Here is a 26391-nt window from a genome sequence, read left to right on the forward strand (position 1 = left end):
ATTATTCGCCTGCACCTTCGACCCTGCACCCCAGCCATCACCTACTACTTCCCCCATCCGCTCTGGGGCCCAGCTCTGCCTGTGTCGCCATCTGCCCCAGAGGTCCCCATCCCGAAGCGGCGGCACCCAACTTGCCGCATCTCACAGGTAGCATCACGAATAACTGTCATCATCCCCTTCATATTTAAACGACACCACCGGGGTCACGGAGCCGGACCTGGCCACCGCAGCATTCCAGAAACAGAATTGCGAAAAAATACTGACCACTACCCTTCAAAACAAGTTAGCAAGCTTAAACAGATTAAAGAAGCTGTTATATTCGGCCAAAATAGTGTCGGAGATATCCGTCTTGAATTTAGACATGTGATCAGAAGAGGTGTGGCCTCAGCCACCAAAGCTGGATACCAGGTCACATGGGTATGACCTCACCAAAGGTCCTGCTAGATAAAGTGAGTCGCTTGTATAATACTTATGCTAATTTTAACAGGGGGGGGGATAACTATGAAAATATGATCTGCTCCAGTGCAACTGACACTCAAGAAGCTGCTCATTTTACAAACTTCACTTTCTTGCATTTCAAAACCTAAACATCCGAGCTGACGATTACAGGTATGTAGAGAATCAGCCTGATAGGGCCAGTATAGCACTGGCTTTAGGTTTTATGTGAAAATTCTGGTGATTGGTTCCCTTTAAGGCTTCTTAATATACTACCAGAGCTTATTCATACTGATCAGGTTGGCTTTATAAAAAAAAAAAAACAAGTGATGGAACTCGCCGCCTTATTGACCTTATTGCCAAGGTGGAGGCAGATCAGACACCTTCTCTGCTTCTATCCCTGGATGCGGAGAAGGCGTTCGATAGGGTTCATTGGGGATACATGAAGGAGGTACTGAAATGCTTTTTTTGTCATCAATCTTGGCTCTTTATACATCCCCTTCAGCCCAGTTTTACTCATCCAGGATATTGTCCCAAAAATTTTGCCTAACCAACGGAACGAGGCAAGGATGCCCTCTCTCCCCCCTGATATTTGTCTTATTAATGGAACCATTTGCCCAAACAATTCAGGAGAAAAAACAGATCTCAGGGATCACAGTGGGAAAGCTGAAAAATAAGATAGGCCTCTTTGAAGATGACGTTATCCTGTGTGTAACAAACCCTATAGCGGGCTTTACACGCTACAATATCATTATGAAATAATGTTGGGGTTACGGTGTTTGTGATGCACATCCGGCGTCATTAACGATATCGCAGTGTGTGACACTTATGAGTGACCTTAAACAATCGCAAAAGTGGTCAAAATCGTTTGCCGCGGAGAGGTCGTCCTTAAACAAAAAATCGTTTTCTGTTTATTAGCGATGTTGTGCCTCGTTCCTGCGGCACCTCACATCACTGTGTGTGACACCGCAGGAGCGACAAACATCTCCTTACCTGCCTCCACCGGCAATGCAGAAGGAAGGAGGTGGGCGGGATGTTACGTCCCGCTCATCTCCGCCCCTCCACTTCTATTGGATGCCTGCAGTGTGACGTCGCTGTGACCCGCACGAACCGCCCCCTTAGAAAGGAGGTGGTTCATCGGCCAGAGCGACATCGCAGAGCAGGTAAGTGCGTGTGACGCTGCCGTAGCGATTATATTCGCAACAGCAGCGATCACACAATATTGCACGTATGACGGGGGCGGTGCTATCACACTCGACATCGCTAGCCGATGCTAGCAATGTCGCAGCGTGTAAAGCCCGCTTAAGACTTCTTTACAACACATTTTACAAACTATTGTCCAGTTTAGTCAAGTTAGCTATTATAAAGTAAATATATGCAAATCCCTGATACTAAATATGGGTATACCAGAGGACGTCAGGAGGAGTTAAGAAGCAAATTTCTCACTGGTGTGGGTATCAGATAAAATACCCTACCTGGGCATCTACTTGACATTCCCGATTAAAAACTTAGAAAGAGTTAACTACTCAAATTTACAGCAAACTAAAATAAGAGAGATGCAAACATATACCAAAGTCCAAGTGTCCTGGACAGGCCGCATCTCTATAGTTAAAATGATGATCATGCCCCGGGTTCTCTATTTCATCCGCAATCTATCTATTAAAGTAACAGCACGCACCCTAAATAAGATCCAGTCGAACCTCACAAGCTTCTTATGAAAACCAACAAAGAGCGAGAGTGTCAATGAAACTTCTTTTTTTGACAGTGGAAGCTGGAGGTTTGGGGTGCCCAAATATACGTGCATATTACCAAGCCGTACTGTTGCACCAGTTGAAGTATTAGTGGATGGGGGAGTCATCCAAGCTTGGGTGCAATTGGAAGCACACCTAGTGAAATATCCCTCAATGGCCTCATTCTTGTGGCATCTTCGCCTCTCGAAAAATATGAAGATTCCAGATTATTCGACAATCCAGGCCGGCACCAGCATGTGGGTAACACAGAAAACTGGACATGTTTGCCATTCATAGAGTAATTCCTTTTGTTAACATAGATGAGTGGGTATTAAAAGGTATATCTACAACAGGTTGCATTATGCGGGGTTCCAGCCTAATGAGCTTTTTGTATATCATTGATAAATTTGCAGTCTATAAGATAGACTTCAATAAGTAGCTACAAATTCGGCATCTTGTAACTAGTTTAGCATCAGAACCAGATATCCTAATATCCAAATATGAAAATTTCTTTGCTGTTAATAAGGATTCTGCCAAAGGGATCTTGATGGCCTATGAAGCCTTCAATACACTACAAAATCCACATTCTCTGTCATTTGTAAAGACTTGGGAAAAAGATCTAGGCACTCAATATTTGGAGGAGCAATGGTTGCATGCTTTCCAACTACACAAAAAAAGTCACATTGTGTTAATCACTTAGAGATCTCTAGGGAGCTCCTTTACAGGTGGTATTATACGCCAGTTAGATTAAATAAAATCTTCCCGAATTTCTCCAATGTATGTTGGAGATGTAATAACTTCCCAGGTTCCTAACTTCCCATATGGTGGGAATGTGGGAGAATTCAGCAATTATGGAAGGCGGTGCAACAGCTGTTGAGTAAAGTTCTGGGCTATGCCTTTGACCTGGGACCAGAAGTAGCTCTACTGTCTTTAGGCTTGACTGTCCTTAGGCTTAGAAACATTAACCCTTGATGATGTAATTATCACTGCCCATCTTTTGATGGTAGTTAGAGCTAGTATTGTGAATAAACGGAAACAATCGTTGGTACTGTCCATACAAGAAATTATTATGAAAATGCAGTGCAATTGTATTATGGAGCATATGGTTGCAAGTAGGATGGACAAAACCTACCAATATGATATAAACTGGGGGAAATCGCTGGCCTTTTCTAAACTGTCATGCCTATGAGTATTTGTTGTAGTGATCAGCCTATAAAGCAGATCAATGTTTAGAGTGATATATAAAGAAATTGAGGAGTTGTTTCAGGAGGGAAGGGGAGCGGATATAGAGGGAATAGGTAATGATGGGGAGAGGTAGAGAGTTAACCACATGCTTTATGATTATGAGTAGTTGTGTCTGTTGTAACTGTGGGTTCCAGGTACACACGTCCTAATTATTCAAATATATTTAACCCATGTAATTATCTTTCCATAAATATGCTAAAGTGTACAGTGGAACCTTGCTTAATGAGAACAATCCGTTCTGGGACTGTGCTTGTTAACCAAGTTACTCGTTCAGCAAAGCAAGATTTCCCATAGGAAATCATTGCAATGCAGACGATTCGTTCCACAACGTGTTAAAAGTCCCATCCTGGTCCCCTATTCTGTCATTCCACACACATGCAAACACACACAAACATGTACAAACACACACAAACTCACACAAACACACACAAACACACATGCACGCATGCACACGCACATATTATATGCTCACCTTACCTTCCGCTCCATCACCGGTCTGCTGGGACTTGCTGTTCTCTGGTACGGGGCCGGGCTGTGTATCACGTTACCATAACGATGAGGCAGGAACTTTCCGGCCAGAGCGCTGACGTCAAAGGCAGAGCCACTTGCCTCTGATTGGCCAGCGCGCTGCCTTTCATTAGCGGTGACAGGAAGTTACTCCCTCGTCACTATGGATGCAGATACACAGCGTGGAGTGGAGCGCAGTGGCGAACTAAAGGACCCAGGAGGCCGGCGATGAAACGAAAGGTACACATATCATGTTATATTATATGCTCACCTTACCTTCCGTTCCATCGCCGGCCTCCTGGGTCTTGTTTTTCGCCGCGAGGACGTCGCAATGTACCCGGGAACTACAAGAACCATGAGACCGGCGGTGGAACGGAAGGTAAGGTGTGCATAATACTGTGCGTGTGTGTGTGTGTATGTGTGTTTGTGTGGACTGCAAGTGCGGGTCAGAGTGCGGTGGATGTACAAAACTGGAAGTGTGTGAGGTGAGAATTTCGCTCGCACAGCAAAGCTTTCTCGTAAAGCGGGTTACAAATTTACAGAAAGCTTTGCTTGTTAAGCGAAATTCTCGTTAAGTGGGTTACTCGTTAAGCGAGGTTCCACTGTATTGTTATTTTGAAATACCAATAAACCATTTGTTACAAAAAAATTGCACCTTTTGTGCTTTTACAGGCTCTTGTTTTCCCTTCACATTGCTGGCTACAGAATTTTAAGAGAATCTGTCTGCTTGTATTATAAGTTTGTATCTCCCTCAGATCATTTTTGATCATATTCTTCTGCTCAACCTTTATGTGGTTATAATCCAGTTGAGAGAGAAATTAGGAAAAAGACAGATGGGAGAGTTATGAACTTAATAATCTGCTGTTTGCAACACTGAGACTGTAGAAGACAAATAATGCAAATATTTAATGAAATCCAATTGCAAAAATTATTTTTAGCCAAAAATACGTTTTTAAGTAAAATTAAAATGCTTCCAAAAGTATATTTTATGGAAATGTTTTATTCATAGTATGCCCTGCTTTTTCATACTGGCCAAATATATTATAGTTATCATTTACTACCACCCTATCTAACTATCTGTTAACATGATGTAACTGTTGCCCAATGAAAATATGATGGAAAATTGAACAAGTAAAGATTACTAAATTGACTGTTCGGCCCAATGGGACAAAAAAAATGTATTAATCTCTATTCAGGATAAGTTCTACATTATTTCAGTTTAATACAGATATCATTTTCTAGTTGGAAAAAGATTAATGGGAAACCAAGACAATCAGAGGACAATACAATACCTATTTGTGATGCTAGTCACTACATGGATAAGTCAAGAGGAAGGATAGCTGAATGTTCCATGGTGAGGTGCAGGAGAGCAAATCAAGATTAAGAGGATAGACAGAAGCATAGTTAGGTCACAGTCCGGAGTCAGAATAAATGGAGGGTTGTGGATCAGGACAAAGGGACAAGTCAAAAGGATGGTCAAATGAAGTCAGATGTCTGGCAGCAAAAATCAATTCATAAAGTACAGATAACTGAAGCCAAAAAGCACCAGTAATCAGAATGCTAAGACTGGCAGTGGTCTGGGACAGACTGCTCAGCTAAGTAGCTGGGCAACTACTGGGAACAGGGAACACCTGCAGAATCCCAGCACCCCCCAGTATGAAATTAGATGACTGAGCTGTTACTCAAAACACTGACAGATCAGCACACCGCAGCTAAAGGTTGGACGACTGAGCCATCACTCACCCAACTGACAGCTCAGTATGCCCTGATCACAGAGCTGAGGCATCATGACGCTACATGATTTCATCCCTTCATTTATTTTTTCCTTTATTCTTTTACATTTTTCAATCATGCCAGTTACTTTATTAGGCCAGTGTCACACTTACGAGTGTATCGCGTTTAATTCACGGGAATCTCACGTTGCATCACCCAACCTGGCTCACACTCTCCTCACAGGAGTGGGTCAGTTGCATTCATCTCTATGCAACCGACCCGCTCCTGTGAGGAGAGTGCGAGTCCGTGCCGGGTATGCAACACGAGACTCGCACGAGATACATGCGAGACACTGGCAATTGTCACACCGGCCTTAAACACAGTATGTCACAAAAGTGATTATACGCCTCACATTTTTGTACATATTTTATTGGGACAACACTGAAGATGTGGAACTTTGATAGAATGTCAAATAGTCAGTGTACCGCTTGAATAAGGCTATGTGCGCACACTAATCAGTCACATCAAGAGGAGGAGGGGAGAAGAGAAGATCCAGCATCGATGTAATAAAAAGATTCTTTATTCAAAATTCATAAAAAAGATTTTTCCAACCAAGTGCAAGAAAAATTTATGCTTGACACATTTCGGAGAAGGTAGACTCCTTATTCATAATTAACATGTGCGCACACTGCAGATTTGTTTCGTCAGCGAAAATCGCACCTTCTGGAAAAAAACGTAACTACTTGCAGAAAAAGTGAAACAAAAGCACATGCATTTTTACCGCAGTTTGGTGCGTTTTTGTCTGGATTTACCGCGTTTTTGCTTGCGGTTTTGTTCCTGCGTTTTTTTTAACATTGTGAATGGCAAAACACAGGGGGGAAATGCAGAAAAACGCAGAAAAGAAGTGACATGCTACTTCTTTTTGCTGCAAAAATTCTGCAGCAAAACCTGTAAAGAAAAAAGACGCAACGTATGCACAGCATTTTGAATTTCTCACAGACTTTTCTGGGGAAGGCCTGCATGAAGCTTATGAACAAAAACTGCACCAATTCTGTAGCAATTCTGCAAAACCGCAGTGTGCGCACAGGGTCTTACAGTGTAAATTTGGTGTGCCTTCTAAATCAACTCCAGTCCTCAAGGCCCACCTACAGTGCAAGTTTTCAGGATTTCCTTAGTATTGCACTACTGATAATTGAATCACTTACATGCATAACTGAGGATTCAAATATTCCTGTAATGCTAAGGAAGTCCTGAAAACATGCACTGTTGATGGGCCTTGAGGACTGGAGTTAGGGAGCACTGCTCTAAATAACACACAGCTAGTAATGTCACAATTTCTAGCAGCAAAAGTGAATACACTCCTAAGTCAAAATGACCAAATTGTACCCACAAAGCCATTTTACCTCCCAGGTGTCATGTGACTTATTAGTGTTACAAGTTCTCAGGTATGATTGGCTAGCAAGTGTGCAAAATTTTCTGTTTTTCTCAGACACTCAAACTGGTCACTGGAAGTGCAACATGGCACCTCATGGCAAAGAATTCTCTGAGGAGGTAAAAAAAGCATTGTTGCTCTACAGAAAGATGCCCTAGACTACAACAAGATAGCCAACACCCTTAAACTGAGCCCATGCTCAGTTTCACACCCAGAGGTTGCCTTTTCAAAAGAGGTATATGAGTGTTGCCAGCATTGCTGCAAATGTTAAAGGGGTCAGACCATACACTGCACACTGCAACAAATTGGTCTGCATGGCTGTCATTCTAAAAGGAAGCCTTTTTAAAGATGAAGCACAAGAAAGCTCGTAAACAGTTTTCAAAATACATTTAGATTAAGGATATGGATTACTAGAACCATGTCCTGTGGTCTGATGAGATCATGATAATCATATTTGGTTCAGATGGTGTCAAGCGTGTGTGGAAGCAACCAGTTGAGAGGTACAAATACAAGAGTGTCTTGCCTACAGTAAAGCATAATGGTGGGAGTGTCATGGATTGGAGCTGCATGAGTAATGGCGGCTGTGGGAGCTACAGTTCATTGAGGGCATCATAAATACCAACATGTATTGTCACATACTGAAGCAGCGCATGATTCCCTCCCTTCAGGAACTGGCCAACTTGGCAGAATTCCAACATGATAATGACCCCAAACACCCCTGCCTTCGTAAAGAAACTGAGGTTTAAGGTGCTGGACTGGCCAAGCATATGGCCAGGCCTAAATCCTATTAAGCATATGTGGGTCATCCTGAAACAGAAGATGGAAGAGCACAAGGTCTCTAACATTCATTAGCTCTGCGATGTCATCATGTAGAAGTGGAAAAGGATCCAGCAGCTCCTGTAAAGCTCTAGTGAACTTTATGCCCAAGAGAGTTAAGGCAGTGCTTAAAAATAATGGTGGCTGCACAAAATATTTTCACTTTGTGCAGAATTTGGCCATTTAAAACTATGATTTGTACTTACTTTGATGTCAAAGGTTTAGACATTAATGGCTGTTTGTTGCGTTAATTAGAAGGCACCAAATTTACACTGTTATACACACTGTACCCTGACTGCTTTACATTGTATCACAGTGTCAGATCTTCAGTGTTGTCCTATGAAAAGATGTAATAAAATCTATTAAAAATGTGAGGGGTGTATTTACTTTTGTGATATACTGTATATACAGTATGTTTCACCACACGACAACAGCTACTGTAATATTGTACCTCTTGTCACACACAAAAATAACACTGATTCATATGAGGAAATAGTAAGGCTTGTTTGGAAAATATAACTCAGAAAAATCTGATATGATGCAATGAAAACAAGCATTAGGGTAACAACTTTGTACTTTGTTTAATCGTAAAGATATTATTGCACTATTAAACCATTCAATGGTTGCAGAGATCGCATACTGTGCTACTGTTATCATAGGTCTGTTATGGGAGAGAACTGTCCACCATCACGTTTTGACTTCAGTAGTCACATACTGACCATTTGTAACCTAAGATATTTAGTGGAAGTCAACTTTGTGTACTACATCAAAGACAACTGCGTAAACTGTAATGCCATTCACTAAAGACAACTGTCTAAATGCAATGTCATACACGAAAAACTGAATTAATTTACTTGAACCATGGCACAACTACTATGGATCTTTCATTATATGGATGTAAGGAATGTCAGGAAGTGGACTGGGTTCTGCCATGTTCCTTCCCTTGAAGACACATGTTGTGGCATTGTTATGTAGTATAATGTGAATTGTATCCGTCGCCTTTTGTAAATATTGTCTTATGTGAAATATGATGTAAGGTGGGGTACTGTGATGTGTTATCTATAATGCACAGTAAGATAATATGTTATTATGTACAGTACAGACCAAAGATTTGGACACACCTTCTCATTCAAAGAGTTTTCTTTATTTTCAGGACTCTGAAAATTGTAGATTCACATTGAAGGCATCAAAACTATGAATTAACACATGTGGAATGAAATACTTAAAAAAGTGTGAAACAACTGAAAATATGTCTTATATTCTAGGTTCTTCAAAGTAGCCACCTTTTGCTTTGATTACTGCTTTGCACACTCTTGGCATTCTCTTGATGAGCTTCAAGAGGTATTCACCGTAAATGGCTTTCCAATAGTCTTGAAGGAGTTCCCAGAGATGTTTAGCACTTGTTGGCCCTTTTTCCTTCACTCTGCACTCCAGCTTACCCCAAACTATCTCATTTGGGTTCAGATCTGGTGACTGTGGAGACTAGGTCATCTGGTGTAGCACCCCATTACTCTCCTTCTTAGTCAAATAGCCCTTACACAGCCTGAAGGTGTGTTTGGGGTCATTGTCTTGTTGAAAAATAAATGATGGTCCAACTAAACGCAAACCGGATGGAATAGCACACCGCTGCAAGATGCTGTGGTAGCCATGCTGGTTCAGTATGCCTTCAATTTTGAATAAATCCCCAACAGTGTCACGAGCAAAGCATCCCCACACCATCACACCTCCTCCTCCATGCTTCATGGTGGGAACCAGCCATGTAGAGTGCATCCGTTCACCTTTTCTACAAAGACACGGTGGTTGGATCCAAAGATCTCAAATTTGGACTCATCCGACCAAAGCACAGATTTCCACTGGTCTAATGTCCAATCCTTGTGTTCTTTAGCCCAAACAAGTCTCTTCTGCTTGTTGGCTGTCCTTAGCAGTGGTTTCCTAGCAGCTATTATACCATGAAGGCCTGCTGCACAAAGTCTCCTCTTAACAGTTGTTCTAGAGATGAGAAGGTGTGTCCAAACTTTTGGTCTGTACTGTATATCGAATAGCAGTTGTGTATGCAGTTACCAGACTATTCGATCAGTAATAGTTAAGTGTTGGGACTACCCGACAATGAAAGGGGTAAGCTGAAAGGGTAAGCTTTCCTTTAGGAGAGCAAATGAGGTCCTAATGTGCGATAGATATGGACAGATAGTCTGTAGGTTGTAAAGGTTGCATGCAGTGGGTGACTTTTGGCAGAGAAAAGAGAAAGGAGACAAGAGTCAAGCGAGCATAATCCTTAAGTGCTGTCTAAGACACTAAACACTACAGAATGCTGAGGCTAGAGACTTGCCTCCATATGGAGTGGACCAAGATAGATGGGTCCAGAAAACGAGACTTTAGTGACTTGGTCCCAAGCCTTAAATGTAATGGGATAGAGTCATGAGCAGAGATGGATTTCCAGTGCAGTCTCCCAGAGAATATGAGGGAGGAAGGCTCTACTCTAGCACTACTGGCTTCCCTCCCCTTACCCCCCTCCTCTACAATGAGAATTGATGTGTATATGGAAACATCTGGGAGCATAAGACTCTACTTTGACCATAGTGACAGATTCCCTGACCTTCTCCGATATTAGGGGGTTGGATGTGAAGCTGCTGGATATGAAATGTGACAATCATGAATTGGACTGTAGTGTTAGGTTTGGTTGTGCTAAGACTCACAGTACCAGTAAGATCTGAAACAACCCAACAGGAACTGCAATAATCTCTGATTGTGCATTGTATAACTGAAACATGCTGAAGATATGTGCCTCCTATCTGGTGTATAAAGTTTGGGAAGATGAGCCGTCAAGTAAAGAGCTATGGTTTGACCTGAATTGGTGGTCTCTTTGTAGAAACAAGATGTCTTTTGGTCCTGGCCACCCAACACCAAGGGCAACATGTGGCCTGCATGGACATACATCTTCATACACTCAGCCAGGGCCATGTCTAGTAGGTAGCGTGTCGGGTGTCTGGGGTTAATCCTTCGCCCTTGACTAGCACCTTGTGACACCCTACATGGACACATGCTAAGCTGTTATAACACATGGTGAGGGCAAGTTACTTCCTATCTCTCACTCTATTTTGCTATTTTTATTTTGTTCTATTTAGCAACCCTTTTTTTATTACTTAAGCCCTTCAAACCTGGGTGATTATTCTGTTTTTCATTTTTTGGGGGTTATTTTTTGCTCTTCTTCTTTTGAGAGCCATAACTTTTATATTTTTCCTTCACGTTTTACCGGATAGTGTACTGGAAAATGTCAAAAAAATTCCAAGTGCGGAAAAATTGCAAAAAAAATGCAATTGCACGATTATTTCGTCAGCATTTTATTCATTGTGTTCACTATATAGTAAAACTGATGTGTTGGTATGATGCCGCAGGTCAGTACAAGATCTTAGTCACCAAACATGCATAGGTTTACTTTTATCCAAGGGGTTAAAAAATTTCAGAATTTTTTCAAAAACAGTGGCCGACTTTTTCTGCTACTTTCCACGACCCGTAGCATTCTCATTTCCTGGGATATGGAGCTCAGTCATGGCTTAATTTTTGTCATGTGCTGATGTTTTAATGGTGCCATTTTTGCGCAGATGCTATGTTTTGATCGCCTGTTATTGCATTTCACACAAAATTTGCGACAATCAGAAAACGTATTTTTGGCATATGGAATTTGTTGGCTGCCACGATATTTACCAATCAGATTAATTGACTTTATATTTTCATAGATTGGGCATTTCTGAGAGCAGCAATACCAAATATGTGAACCTTTTTCTATTTTTTTTAACCCTTTAATTTTCAGTGGGATGAATAGGGGTGAGGTGATTTGAACTTTTAGGTGTTTTTATTTTTTTATATTTTTTTAAAAACTTTTTTTAACCTTTTTTTATTTTACTAGTCCAACTAATCGGCTATAAGGAGGATCAGCAGTCTGATCGCTCATTCATTTGTCTTGATCAGAGCAGCATCACTCTGATCAGGAGAAATACTGCGTTCTTGTAACAGATTCTGCTCTGCTGCCTGTAACAGGAACTATGTAATGATTGTGACAGGAGTCATCACATGACCCTGTGCTACCATGGCAACCATCGGCTCTCCATGATCGTGCCACGGGGCCTCCGATGTTGGTGGGGGAAGGCGCTTTAAATGACGCTGTCACTTTTTGACAGTGCAATTTAAGGGGTTACATATAGTTACATAGTTACATAGGTTGAAAAAAGACCAAGGTCCATCTAGTTCAACCTTCCTCCACCAATTCTAAATTTGATTACTAAGCTATCTATAACCGACAATGTTGTGTGTACTGAGGAAATCATCCAGCCTTTTTTAAAAGCCGTTGTAGTATCTGCCATTACTGCCATTATGTTATAGTATCTGCCATTACTACCTCTTGTGGTAGGGCATTCCACAGTCTGACTGCTCTAACTGTAATGAACCTTTCCTATTTAGCTGCTGGAATCTCTTTTCTTCCATTCGCACTGTATGCCCCCTGGTCCTTAGTTTATCTTTGGGAGGAATAAGTCACGTTCCAGTCCTTTGTATTGACCATACATGTATTTATACCTAGAAATGAGATCTCCTCTGAGAGGTCTTTTTTCTAAGCAAAACAAATCTAACTTTTTCAACCTCTCATCATATGGTAGGCCTTCCATTCCTTGTAGTAGTCTAGGGTTAACAGAAGCGGGTGGATTGTGGATCCACCTGCGTCTGCGACGTACAGATGTCTGCTGTTAAAATCAGCAGACATATGCAGGGATTACCACCGACTCACTGCAGCAGCTGGTTATGATCACCCCTTCATGATTTAGGAAGCACCATTAAGTCCTAGATCGTGAAGGGGTTAATTTGTGATAAACCATCATTTTCCTGGTGTAATGGTGCTTAATGCATTACTTCTATGCCCTGCTGTGTCCTGTACTGGATTTGGTGCTATGGCTGTGTGTGACTCGGAGGGAGGAGTGGAGGGATGTAGGTGTAGTTATAAGTCTGTGCTAACTACTTGCTTGCTGCCCAGAACAAGGAATGATGGGGAATTTAGTAAGGAGGGAGCAGAGTAATCTGAAGTCAACAGAGATGCTGCCAGGACACATGAAGGAAAGCAGAAAGGCAGAAAACAGCATGCAACTTGGCCAAAAAGGAAGATAGGGATATATAGGGGCTTTATCCATAAGCACTTATGACAAAACTGGATCCTAAGTCAAGGTAGTAGATGACTTCTTTAATCCTTTTTTCATCTAGACATAATTAATATCTCCATTCATCATTGCAGAAAAGTGTAAAAAGTTGTTACAGTACAGTTACATTGTTACAATGAGTGTGATAAGATCATGAGAAAGATCTCTGTGCCGTCCATTCACATATTTTATATATTTGTACAATGTAATTAGATCGCTCTAAGCCTTTGCTTTTCAAAAAATGAATAATGTAAGTTTGATCATCTGTTTGGATACTACATTAAATCCACTCATGTAATGACCATGATCGCTCTTCCCTGTACCCCTTATAAAATGTTTTTGTAACAATACTTTCTCATTGTGAAATGATGTTCTCTAAAGTGCTTGGTAATGGCCTTATAAACCTTCCTAGATTGTATCTCCAAGATGATTGTTGATCTTGTCTTTCCTTAGCATTATGTTAACGCATGCCTAAATGTTCCAGACCAACAAACTGCCAAAACTTCTGCTTTTATAAGATGGTCATACATTCTGAGGAACAATTAATCAAGGCCATTTGATTAGCTGCTACTTACCCTCTTAATTTCTATGGAATAGCGTGCCCCAGATGAAGCAATCTAGCGAAACTTCAGTTGGGAAATGAAGAAAGGACAGTAAGTAGTGTATGTGATTTTAAATGCAGGTTTCAGTGTATATTTTGTGATTATAGTAAATATTTTGCAAGCGAGATCTGTTTTATGCAATCCTTCGCTATTGTGAGTGAGCTAATGTTTTCTTCATTTCACTAGGTGTGACTTCAAGAAAGCCAACTCCGAGTGAAGCCTAAACCAGAAAGTTGCTCTCTTTCTGTTATATTGGAACCCTCAGTTAATGACTTTGAGAACTCTGTGAATTTTACCCTTAAATCCTTAAGCCTACGCAATCCTTTTTCCTTGGTACTATTTTTATTTACCCTATTTATCAATTACCAAACATAATATGTTTACTTTATAATTGTTAGTTTGCAATTGCAAAGATAACAAACATATCATTCAATGGTTTGTAATGTATATTACTGTATTTTATTTTACACAATTATTTTTTTAGTAGCTTTACAAAAAAAACCTCCAACTTTTACTTTTTAGTATTGCCTATAATATACAGGTATACAATATATGGAGATATATTTTGCATATTCCAATACGCTACATCCTAAAAAAAGAAAGATTGAGGATTGTAGGCAGAAATATTTTTTTTCATACATAACTTTCCAGCCGGTAGCTCACTATTAGAGTTTCTGCCTTCCGTACCAATGGTTCTGAGTTTACATCCCAGCAGTGACAAGCTATAAGAAGAATGCGATAATTAAATATATGAAGGCATCCACTGAGAGTAGTCAGACACCTAAGGCCTCTGCACTGAAGGAGAATAAGGAAAGGTCCTGTGTAAAAAGCTACATTGGATGCAAATGCCGCAGAGATCAGTTATGTAGACAATTGTTTTTCTCAGTGTCCTGGTGGGCCCTGCTCACCCCATGGTCTCCTCCGGAGATAAACCAGCTGCTCGAGCAATATGTCTGCTCCTATGAGAAGGGGAGCAGTGGATTTAGAGCCCTGACTGAAAAAAACCAGTAATTATCGCAATAAAGATTTTATGAGTTTCATCAGCACAGAATTATGGATCAATTTAGACAAAACAAATGGAAATTATAAGTGCACTTCAAGCTTTCCTAAAGCAGGTATATATTTATAGCTATGTAATTGTTGTCATCTAGTGTTACCTTTCAGCTTACATTCACACATTCAGAATTTTCTATAGTCAAATCATACATATATTTTTGCCACAGCAAAAAATCCATCTCTTCGATATTAGGCAGACGCCCAGACACAGATGTTCCAGCAGATCCACTGAGGACTCCCCCATGGTCTCAGTGCAGTCGCTGCTATGTCACCTGGATTCTTTTTTCTACTGCAAATAAATGAAGTATGAAATATCCCATTCATGGTTACAGTACATAGTTACATAGGTTGAAAAAGACCTAGGTCCATCTAGTTCAACCTTCCTCCCCCAGTTCTACATTGTGTCATTCACTTGTACTGGAAGGCTGAACGGAGCCCACAGCGGAGCCATGGGCAAAGTGACTCATGACTGACTTTGAAGGGCAACGAGGGGTTAACTCTGGTTGCAGGGAAAGAAAGCGCGGGCTGTGGGGGGTCAGAAGTTTAGGGGGCTGGGTTTAAGTGCTAGGGGTGGTCAGTTGGGAATATAGAATCAGTAGAAGGGGTGGGTACTATCAGAACAGCATGTGAAGCCAGCAGAAAAGGTGCTGAGACCCCTTCACCTCGTCTCCTGCTGTGACTGTAATCATGGTGATTTAAAACTTCTGGAGCAGCTGCAGGGGGCTGCCAGCAGCGTGGATGGAGCTGCATCAGAGCACAGGTGCTGGAGATATTGGGAGGTTCGGCTGTGGGGGATGCTGCAGAAGATCCACTTCCCCAGTGGGCACGCAGGGCGAGTGTGCCTGACAGTCTGCCACCAGGAGCAGCTCCTGAGGTCTCAGTGCTGCTGCAAGAGCCCCCTCCCCGGGGACCCTCCCTGTCCATCTCTCCATCCTGTGCTTCTAGATGGAACAGGGGAGGAATCTTACAAGGCAGCCGGGACCTGCGGAGGTGGGCGGGGCCTCGGTGTATCATGTGACCGAGGCTCTGCCTCAAGCCTCTAGTGATCAGGGCTTCAACAAGATGGCGGCGGTCCTTCCCAGTGATATACCTGTGGGGGGACTGCTTGTGGTGGCAGCAACTGGACATCCGGAGAAACACTCAGAGACAGAGGTCATCGGGGCAGAGGGCAGCGCAGAGGTCGTCATCGGGGACAGAGGTCAGCGCAGAGGTCGTCATCGGGGACAGAGGTCAGCGCGGAGGTCGTCATCGGGGACAGGGGTCAGCGCGGAGGTCGTCATCGGAGACAGGGGTCAGCGCGGAGGTCGTCATCGGAGACAGGGGTCAGCGCGGAGGTCGTCATCGGGGACAGAGGTCGGCGTGGAGGTAGTCATCGGGGACAGAGGTCAGCGCGGAGGTAGTCATCGGGGACAGAGGTCGGCGTGGAGGTCGTCATCGGGGACAGAGGTCAGCGCGGAGGTCGTCATCGGGGACAGAGGTCAGCGCGGAGGTCGTCATCGGGGACAGAGGTCAGCGCGGAGGTCGTCATCGGGGACAGAGGTCAGCGCAGAGGTCGACATCGGGGACAGAGGTCAGCGCGGAGGTCATCATCTGGCTGGCGGTCAGCATGGAGGTTGTTTTCAGTGAGGTGGTCAGCGCGGAGGTCATCATCTGGCTGGCGGGCAGCAGGGAGGTTGTTTTCAGTGAGGTGGTCAGCACGGAGGTCATCATATGGCTGGCGGTCAGCATGGAGGTTGTTTTCAGTGAGGGGGTCAGCGCGGAGGTCATCATCTGGCTGGAGGTCAGCGTGGAGGTCGTTTTCAGTGTGGGGGTCAGTGCGGAGGTCATCATCTGGCTGGAGGTCAATGTGGAGGTCATTTTCAGCTCGGTAATGGTTATTGGTAAGGAGGTCGGCGCAGGGATCGGCATCTGGAAGGAGGTCAGCATTGAGGAGGAGGCTGTCGTCATCACAGTGGAGGTCACCTTTATGTTGGAGGTCCGCAGCACGGAGGGGCTTGTCTTCGCGGATGAGGTCCGTGTCGAGGAAGAGGTCGTCATCTAGGAGGGGATGATCCACGTCCTGGGAGATCGTTCAACAGGTAGTCTGCTCCCTGGTGGTTCCGCTAGGTTTGAGCGCGGCGGCTTGCTGGGGTCTCCCTAAGCAAGCTGCTTAAGCGGCTTGAGTGCCTCAACATCCTGAGGAGAGTCATCGGCTGGAATCGGGTGTTCCGGCTGGTGGGTCCCATGCCCCCACGCAGCCTGGTGAGTTTAATTATATGTTCTGTGTGTTCATCTAGTGCGATTTTCCTGGGTAGGTGTTTTATTAGGCCCAGGGGGAATGGCGGCGGTCTTAGTTTTAGCATGTTGGGGGGCCCCTGTGGGGTCAGTTAGTAGGGTCTGCAGCATGTTAGGGTTTGGCAAGGAGTTGCCGGAACGCGTGGAGGAGGCAAAGGTCGGGTCAATGGGGTCCCCCGTTTCCGTTTTGCGGGTCGGGCATTGAGGCAGGTCGCCGGTTGGTCATCAAGTTAGGCCACATCTTGTGGTGGGGGTCGCGGTGTCAGGGCAGATAGAGAAGGGTGAGTGGTTAAACTTTCGATTTTGTTAACTGGCTTCAGGTGTTTGCCATTCTGCAAGCATCCAGGCACACACACACACACAAAAAAAAAAAAAAAAAAAAAAAAAAAAAAGGGGGGGGGGGGCCTGAGAATTGTTCAGGGGTGTTCTGCTACAAGGAAGGTTCATTGGTTTTGTGGCGATCACACCCGGTGTTGGAATGATGGGCAGTTCAGGCAGTGGAAGGATGGGTGACACTGCATGAATCCTTGGGGGTCTTGTCGCGCGCGGGGATGGATCTGCGGCGGATCGGTGGTCGCGGTGAAGTTGCGGACAATCAGTGCCAGATTTGTGGCTGTGTACAGATGGAGCGGTGTGTCCGGGGTTTCGCTGTGGCCGCGGATCTGCCGGGGATTTGTCCTTGTGTTGTGATGGGGCCTTACGGCTCGTTGAGATACCAGGGTTCAGGCTGCGGTGGGTTCTAGAATCATAATAATAATAATAAATGTATATAAAATATAATAATAATTTTGGTGCGAGGTATCGTGCAGGTATTGGGCGGTTCAGTTTTATCTCTGCCATTTCTGGTTCTGGTGGTTTTTCTGTGTTAGGGGTAGTGCAGAAGAAGGAGCCGAATAAATTCCGGGTCACTTGTGAGTTATCGTTTCTGACATGCCATTCGTTGCCAGGGCGTCCTGACAGCATGCATTTTGTTAGGTTGTTTTGGGGATGGTTCATATTTTGTGATCTGGTGTTTACTTATGGTTTGCCCTATTTTCTTGTGCCTATTGGAAGGGTTTGGTTCATTTCTAGAATGGGGGGTTGCAGTATGGCTGGGTTGCTGATGATGTCTTACCTCAAAAAAAAAAAAAAAAAAAAAAAAATAAGACAACAACTTTTTGTACATGGGGCGGTCAGCTCCCCATTTTTTGCCATCTTTGCTAAGGGCTAGGGCATGGATAGTTCAGCAGTTTGCCAGGAGAGGAAGAAGGGCCCTGGCAATTGTCTGAACATCTTGGGAATCTCCATTGATTCTAGGAGGATGGAGAGCAGGGGGGGATTGAGTACAGGTTACGGGACAAGGAAGTGTGTCTTTCCTCACTGAAGTGCGCAAAGCGGGTTATATATTTTTAAAAAAAAAAATAAATAAATAAATAAATAAGAAAAATCAAATGCAGTGGCAGACCTTTGGATGTTGCTGGGCATGCTTTAATTTGCTTTTGCATGTGCCCATAGCCGGAATTTTTTCGGGTAGTGAGAAGGTGGCTATGGCGGGGGCAAGGCCCCCACGCTTTGTATACGGTTGCCGGAGGAATTCTTCAACGACCTGGCAGTGGGGGCCAGGATATATTTTCCTGGGTAGTTATAATGGATGGTCGTTAGGGTTTTGAAGCTTGTGGTCTATTTTGATTGTGAACTTTTACTGTGGCGGCAGGTTGGGTTAGTTGACAGAGCTTTCAGCAGGGCAAATGGGGGATGGACATAGAGCCACAATCTTGGGTGGAGGCAGTATTTTACCAAAAATCGGATTTTGTTCGAGTTTTTCTTGGTAGTGGCTAGTTCCAATTGGGGGGTCTACTTCAGCAATAAAAACATCAGTTTTCGTTGCGTCAACAGCTGTTTTGGCAACTAATTTTTGGTGTTTCTCCTCCGTTAATAGGGCTATGGAGGCATTTTGGGTTACGGCGCCTTTTTTGCTTTAGTACAAAGAAGTACAAAGGTAGTGGCAGCGCAGGCACCAGGTGTTTGGAAATTAGCGTTAATGCTCTTTTTCAATGATAGTGGGATAGCTTTTGGTGCCTGGCACTAGAGGCAGAGTCCACCAGCTGCAAGTGGCCGGAGGAGCTTTGTGAGGTGGTATTTGGGCACTAGGCTTATTATGCATTACAGTATCCTTTGCTGGGGGTACTAGGTTAGCATATGAGGCGGATTGGTGAGGCAACGGGGGATCGGAGTCAGGAATTCGGCACGGGGGAGTCTGAGGAGGATTTGGTAGGGGCACTGCTGTGTTGGTTACGTAGGGTGTCGGCTGAAGGAAGGTCTGAGGTTAATAATTTATGGCTCAGGACCAATACTGGTTGTAAGTTTCAATGTCTGGTTGATGTCATTAAACTGTTTAGTGCAATTTTTGAGGGATTTGCGGGATGAGTCCTTTAACTGGTGGAGGAAGGTTGAACTAGATGGACCTAGGTCTTTTTTCAACCTAAGTAACTATGTAACTATGTAACTGGACTGGTTAATTGCTTGGAACAGTGGGCACTGCCAAGACCAGGGAGTAATTCCCCCATTTGAGGTGAAGTGGTTTTCGGCTAGTTGTTCTTAGTTGCTCTTTGGGGAATTAGGGGAATTGTTGGCTCCATCGTCAAGTGGAGGTGGCATGTTGAGTCAGGTTGTTGTGGGGTTAACCTACCCCATGGAATGTTTGGTTGGAATGGTCAAACTGAATACATCTTAAATAAATATTAAAAAATGGGGGGGTCAGGTTGTGAGCAGTAAAGAGGTTGATAAGGCGGTCGGTAGAGTGTTGCAGGGGGTATTTATTTTTGTTGGGGGGGTGATCGTTCAGACCCATTGGTGGCCTTGGGCCTCAACCAAGGTGGAAAAGTGGGGGACTTCCTGCAAAAGTATAATTTAAAAAAAAAAAAAAAAAAAAAAAAGGAAAAATGTCCCCCCCCCCCCATTTTTTCTACGTTCTACTAGGCGGTGCACCACTGGTTGGATAATTGGTTCACTGCCCTGAATTCGGGGGGGGCTGATGGCAGATGAGGGGAGGGATGAGTGCCAGCTGGGTTGGTTGAGAGATCACGTTCTAGTGCTTTGGATCTGGTTCCAGGTATGAGTGGTCTACGGTAACACTGGATTTTCACCATTTTAAGGTTGGATCCTGCCCCTGATGTGCTGGTGTTGCACACGGGTGAAAATGATGTGGGGATATCCCCCTATGGGGGATTAACTTGGAGTTATTTGCCAAGGTTTACTGCAGCTATGCTCCGCCTCCCCGAGAGGTGAAGATGATGCGGTCGGATATTGTGCCTACAAAACCTTACTGGTGGTTCGGTCGATAGAGGGGATCGACAGGACTGAAATTAAGGTGGATAGGGAAGTGGGGAGTTTCTTGGCTTGGAACGGACAGGTTGGCGCGGTGGATGCACCTGTGGTTAGCAGGTGTTCAGGAAGGTGGAGCGAGTGCTTTGTTGGTGGGGTGACTCGCATTATGAGGTCTCAGGTAATGCTCGTGGTGGCGGTAGTGAGGTGGGGTTCTTGGAGTTGGTGGTAAAATGGTGGTGGGGGGTTGTACATCAGGTGGATGGTAACCCCCCTTCTTTTATTTGGAATGGTAATTACCTGGCAGACTTTGGGGCTCTCCAGGGTGGGGTCCCCTGGGAGTCGGTGTTAGGGAAATGGTTTTCCGGTCATGGTGTCCCCGAGCTTGTGGTCGTTTGCGGCTGGGGACAACTCCGGATGGTTTATCAATTTTATGGGAACGTCCGCCAGGTTTTGGAGCTCCAAGAACCCTCCTCGCTTTAGAGAAAGATATTTATTTAATGTCATGTTTGTATAATAAAGGCCGATTTGGCCAAATTATCCAAGCGGGTGTCATGTCATCATTAAAAGGGGAATCTGTGGGATGAAGGGATTCGTGCATAGCGAGAAGGAAGCATCTACAATAGTACAGTCAAGGCTGAACGGAGCCCACAGCGGAGCCATGGGCAAAGTGACTCATGACTGACTTTGAAGGGCAACGAGGGGTTAACTCTGGTTGCAGGGAAAGAAAGCGCGGGCTGTGGGGGGTCAGAAGTTTAGGGGGCTGGGTTTAAGTGCTAGGGGTGGTCAGTTGGGAATATAGAATCAGTAGAAGGGGTGGGTACTATCAGAACAGCATGTGAAGCCAGCAGAAAAGGTCCCGCCCTCCCGCCCTGTGTTATGCTGGGTGTGTGGGTTTTCATCAGGAGAAAGTTTTGTATATTTTAGTAATGTGTCGGCGTCATTTCGGCCAGGTATTTTATTTATTTTCTGTCATGTTGCGGTAGTGAGGTGGGGTTCTTGGAGTTGGTGGTAAAATGGTGGTGGGGGGTTGTACATCAGGTGGATGGTAACCCCCCTTCTTTTATTTGGAATGGTAATTACCTGGCAGACTTTGGGGCTCTCCAGGGTGGGGTCCCCTGGGAGTCGGTGTTAGGGAAATGGTTTTCCGGTCATGGTGTCCCCGAGCTTGTGGTCGTTTGCGGCTGGGGACAACTCCGGATGGTTTATCAATTTTATGGGAACGTCCGCTAGGTTTTGGAGCTCCAAGAACCCTCCTCGCTTTAGAGAAAGATATTTATTTAATGTCATGTTTGTATAATAAAGGCCGATTTGGCCAAATTATCCAAGCGGGTGTCATGTCATCATTAAAAGGGGAATCTGTGGGATGAAGGGATTAGTGCATAGCGAGAAGGAAGCATCTACAATAGTACAGTCATGAGAAACGTCAGCATTTTGGATGCATACCCATGCGAGGAATACAATCCTAAATCCTCATAAAATCTTAAAGATGTGAACATATCCTCATGCATCTTGACTTGCTCTAAACTTTCAAGGCAATGTGCCTTGATATAGAAGACATGATTTGCTGATGTTCTGTATTAAATATGTATGACCTGTTATCTCAACCAGAAACTGTGCATATAATTGAAATAACATAAAAGCACCGTTTAGTAACTCCTAAGACAGTACGACTTCTTAAATTACTTAAAAGTCAGAAAATACATTCAGGTACTAACAGTTTACTGTATATAACATGGATATTTCATCCCCTCGTCACAGACGTTCAGATACTTGGAGGTCTTATACTCTTTGTTCACGCAGTTACTCTTTGGATTCACTTTGAGCTGCATGATACATATTACAAAGGATTAACAGAATCACAATAGCTGATTAATGTATAGTGATTGTCAACCACTAAACAAACCCTCTTCAACATTCCTAATGTGCCTATAATACATAAAAAGATGTTTACATACCTCCTGGCGCAGCACTGCTCCTCTACCCCAAGTCCTTTGCCCCCCCAGCAATCTTGTTACAATGTTTATGTCACTGAACGCTGCAGCCCATCAAGAGCAACTGATGGGCTGCAGTGTTCAGACTTCAGAGACTGCTCAGAGCAGCTTTGGTTTTGGAGAAAAGTATGTTTTTTTCACTTCTGTAATGTTAGGTAACTTTCATAGAAGTGAATGGGAAATGCAGAAATAGTATAGTAGATTGAGCTATGTTGTTTCCATAGCTTCTACATTTGGAATTCAGTAAAAATATGCATACCACTCGGTTTCCGTGGTTATTTGCAGTTCCGCTTGATTTTTCTGGTGCCACATGTTCCGAGGCCAGAACTTGAATACTGATATTTCTGCCTTTTCCAAGAATGGCTGCGATTAAAGTAACCCTTTAATAATGGCACCAAACAGACCTGAGAGCTTCACCACAACTCTGTAAGCCATTCATTCATTATGGATATGAAAAAATAAAGGTAAAGCATTAATTGGATTCCTTAAAAGAGATGTCCAGTCGTGAATGAAAAGTTTGCAGTCATTCTGTGTGACTGCAGACTTGCAAATCCACCCAGCGCACGCTGTGCAGTGTGAGGATTCACCTGTGTAATCAGAGCCAGTTACGCGGTTAACTATGCGATATGCATCCTCCTGGCTAAAACCCGTCTAGTGGACTCTGCCTCGCACAGTGCCCTCTAGACAGATTGTGCCCGGCAGTTTGCAATTTGTATACTTTACAGTGTTCCTGGCTTTGATGACACCGGTGAATCCTCACACAGCACAGTGTGTGTAATATGAGGACTTACAAGTCTGCAGTCACATAGTCACACACAGGGTGACTGCAGACTTTTCATTCTAGATCAGGCAACCCCCATACAAAGCTGGGTTCCACCAAGTGTTTAGGGTTCTGTAGTGTAAACCCACGCGAGCTTCAGCCCCAATATAGCTTTATTCTTCACATTCACAGTTCTAGCATGAACATTATTCTTTATTAGATGCACATCAAGAAATTGCCTTGGAGCCACATAATAAGTCCCACTCCTTACATCACAGTTCACTTTCCATCTGAGCTCAGGCAAATACTGACAGCACAGACTGGGTCTAACAGCCCCCTATGGTCTCATCTTGCACATTTCCTTACCAGTGGTGGCTCCACCAGACTCATCCGCACTTTCCTTGTACCTACTCTGCTACTTCCCTTGACTCCTGTGGAATATGAGCTATGTGTTTTGTTTTTTTGTTAATAGCTGTTTCTTTTACAATCTTTTTCATTTTGTATGTTTTGTTACGGTCGATTTAGGATACATTAAAAGGATAATTATTGTACATTTTTTTTTTATTACTATACATGATAAAAATGTTATAAAACATAACACAGCATGCAGCCTTTAATGAGGCAGTGGGTTACTGCAGCTTGCAATATCCTAGTAGACCTTAGATAAAATGGGCTACCGGAAACTAAAGTGTTAATTATTTTTTAATTCTTCTAAAAATGAATGATTTGAATACTGTTCTTCTGGGAATGGAATGATTATATCAAAAGCAGGACTCCCCTCAGTTCTTGTAGGGTCCTCACAACAGGTGGCATGCCTGTGGTCTACAGATATCAATAATTAGCCTTATTTTACAGCAGACTCGCTGTGATTATATAAAAACCACATAACATTACATCCAGCCAGGCACATGGTTCTGTAAATCCTCCTGTGTGGTTATCTAATAATCTATACAATAACATTGCACAGCAAATACATATTAATCACACAAAATATCACTCGCAAGGAAAGTAGCTTAATTGCTTATCGGAAAGGGTCACATAACCTGATATTTATGGAGTCAAACTTTCAAGTATCTTTCACTTTACAGACAGCAAATCAGACCCTGACACCCATATATACTATAGCCCAGAGGTTCCCAACTCCAGTCCTCAAGGCACACCAACAGTGCATGTTTTCAGGATTTCCTTAGTATTGCACAGGTGATAATTTAATCACCTGCAAAGGTGCTGAATCCAACACCCATGCAATGCTAAAGAAATCCTGAAAACATGCACTGTTGGTGTGCCTTGAGGACTGGAGTTGGGAACCTCTGCTATAGTCCATACTATTACCCAACATGTATCCAAAAGCATCTGAATTGTAAAGACACCTGTGAGTATATGTAGAGTACAGAGAAAGTCTTTATGTAATTGATCGCTCCCAAAATATCTATCTTCCCTTGTAAGGAGTACTAAACAAACTGAATTGGAAAACATGGTACTACTGCTACCAATCAATTGGACGTTGCTTGATAAATAATTAAATTAATCTTTTTACCTGTCATCATTTTGCCAACCTTGGTCCCCAAGTAGCAAATCCCGAAACCTGTATCTAGGTGGTAGAGGAGGAACTTCACTGTCTAAGTCCACCATGCTGTATTTTCAGAGTTCAGCAACAGATTCAGTGCTGGATGCCGGCAGTGGCTGCAGATTGCTGGGGCAGGCAGCAGGACACTGGCAGTGGCTGCGGTTTGCTGGGGCAGGCAGCTGAACACTGGTAGTAGCTACTGGTTTCTGGAGAAGGCAGCTGGATGCTGGCAGTGGCTGCAGTTTGCTGGGGCAGGCAGCTGGACACTGGTAGTAGCTACTGGTTTCTGGAGAAGGCAGCTGGATGCTGGCAGTGGCTGCAGGTTGCTGGGGCAGGCAGCTGGACACTGGAAGTGGCTGCAGTTTGCTGGGGCAGGCAGCTGGACACTGGTAGTAGCTACTGGTTTCTGGAGAAGGCAGCTGGATGCTGGCAGTGGCTGCAGGTTGCTGGGGCAGGCAGCTGGACACTGGAAGTGGCTGCAGGTTGCTGGGGCAGGCAGCTGGATGCTGGCAGTGGCTGCAGTTTGCTGGGGCAGGCAGCTGGACACTGGTAGTAGTTACTGGTTTCTGGAGAAGGCAGCTGGATGCTGGCAGTGGCTGCAGGTTGCTGGGGCAGGCAGCTGGACACTGGAAGTGGCTGCAGGTTGCTGGGGCAGGCAGCTGGATGCTGGAAGTGGCTGCAGGTTGTTGAAGCAGGCAGCTGGATGCTGAGTTAGATCACTTTGCAGCATTACCTTGCTGAGAAAGACTGTTATGTATTGGAAGCTTTCCACACAAACATACAGCATCCAGACTCCTCACCATGCACATCAGAAACGCCTCTGCTCATCTCATTTGCTACTCAAGACGCTCCAAAGAAGATGTGAAATGGACCACATTCAGAAAACGAAGCTTTCAGTGAATGGTTTGCTTCACTGCACTGTGTGAATACAAGAAAAAAAATCAGTAAAACGATTCATGATAAGGGTCACGGACTGTGTCTTTCAAAGTCTGAAAGTGCTTTTCATTATTGTACATTTGTTCCCTACTTCCCCACATCTTTCTTAATCTAACCATTATAAGCCACATCTAATTTTAGAAGATTATTTTTTTCTTTTCATTTCTTGCACTTTTAATTAGAGATGATAAAATAATTTTACAAGGTTTGAGATTTGCAGAGTCTCTGAACAGTTCACATCTTACTATTCTATGAAGAGAAGCATCATAATCATTATTATTTCCACTCACAAGGATACTGTTTTTGAGAAGCATTACAACTAGAGACTGCTTAGATAGATGTCAGTAATATTCTTGCATACTAATATATAGTCATAGAAAATGCTTGATATCAAAGCATATAGTAAGGTTGTGTAATCATGTTGAAATGTGTTATCACTAGTGATGGGTGAGTATGCTCGGCACTGCTCAGTACTGAATCCAGTATTACTGTGCTCAAGATGTTCGATACTAGGAAGCATTCTAATGCTCGGATGCCATGCTCGAGTCCCTGCCCTACATGTTTCTCAGCTTATTATCAGCCAGTAAATATGCAGGGATTGCTTGCCTACAGCTAGGGATTCAAGCCTTAGGCGGGCTTTACACGTTGCGACTTCGCTACCGATATATCGTCGGGGTCACGTCGTTAGTGGCGCACATCCAGTGCCGGTAGCGACATCGTAATGTGTAAATCCTAGGTGCGACGATGAACAAGCGCAAAAGCGTTAAAAATCGCTGATCTGTGTCACGTCGTTCATTTCCATAATGTCGCTGCTGCCACAGGTACGATGTTGTTTGTTGTT

At 43.8% G+C, this 26391-nt stretch overlaps 1 protein-coding gene across 1 annotated transcript in view; it reads right to left on the reverse strand.

Annotated features, from left to right (window-relative positions):
- The window catches only part of KCNT2 (potassium sodium-activated channel subfamily T member 2), a 1626062-nt gene extending 1600582 nt beyond the window's left edge, over nucleotides 1-25480 (reverse strand). The window contains exon 1 of the mRNA XM_075322033.1: nucleotides 24585-25480. Within this exon, the coding sequence (XP_075178148.1) occupies nucleotides 24585-24679 (95 nt within the window). The 5' untranslated portion in view covers nucleotides 24680-25480. The remainder of the gene's footprint in view (nucleotides 1-24584) is intronic.
- Between the last annotated feature and the right edge of the window lie 911 nt (nucleotides 25481-26391).

The sequence above is a fragment of the Anomaloglossus baeobatrachus genome, chromosome 8 (genome assembly GCF_048569485.1).
Source record: "Anomaloglossus baeobatrachus isolate aAnoBae1 chromosome 8, aAnoBae1.hap1, whole genome shotgun sequence".
NCBI lineage: Eukaryota > Metazoa > Chordata > Amphibia > Anura > Aromobatidae > Anomaloglossus > Anomaloglossus baeobatrachus.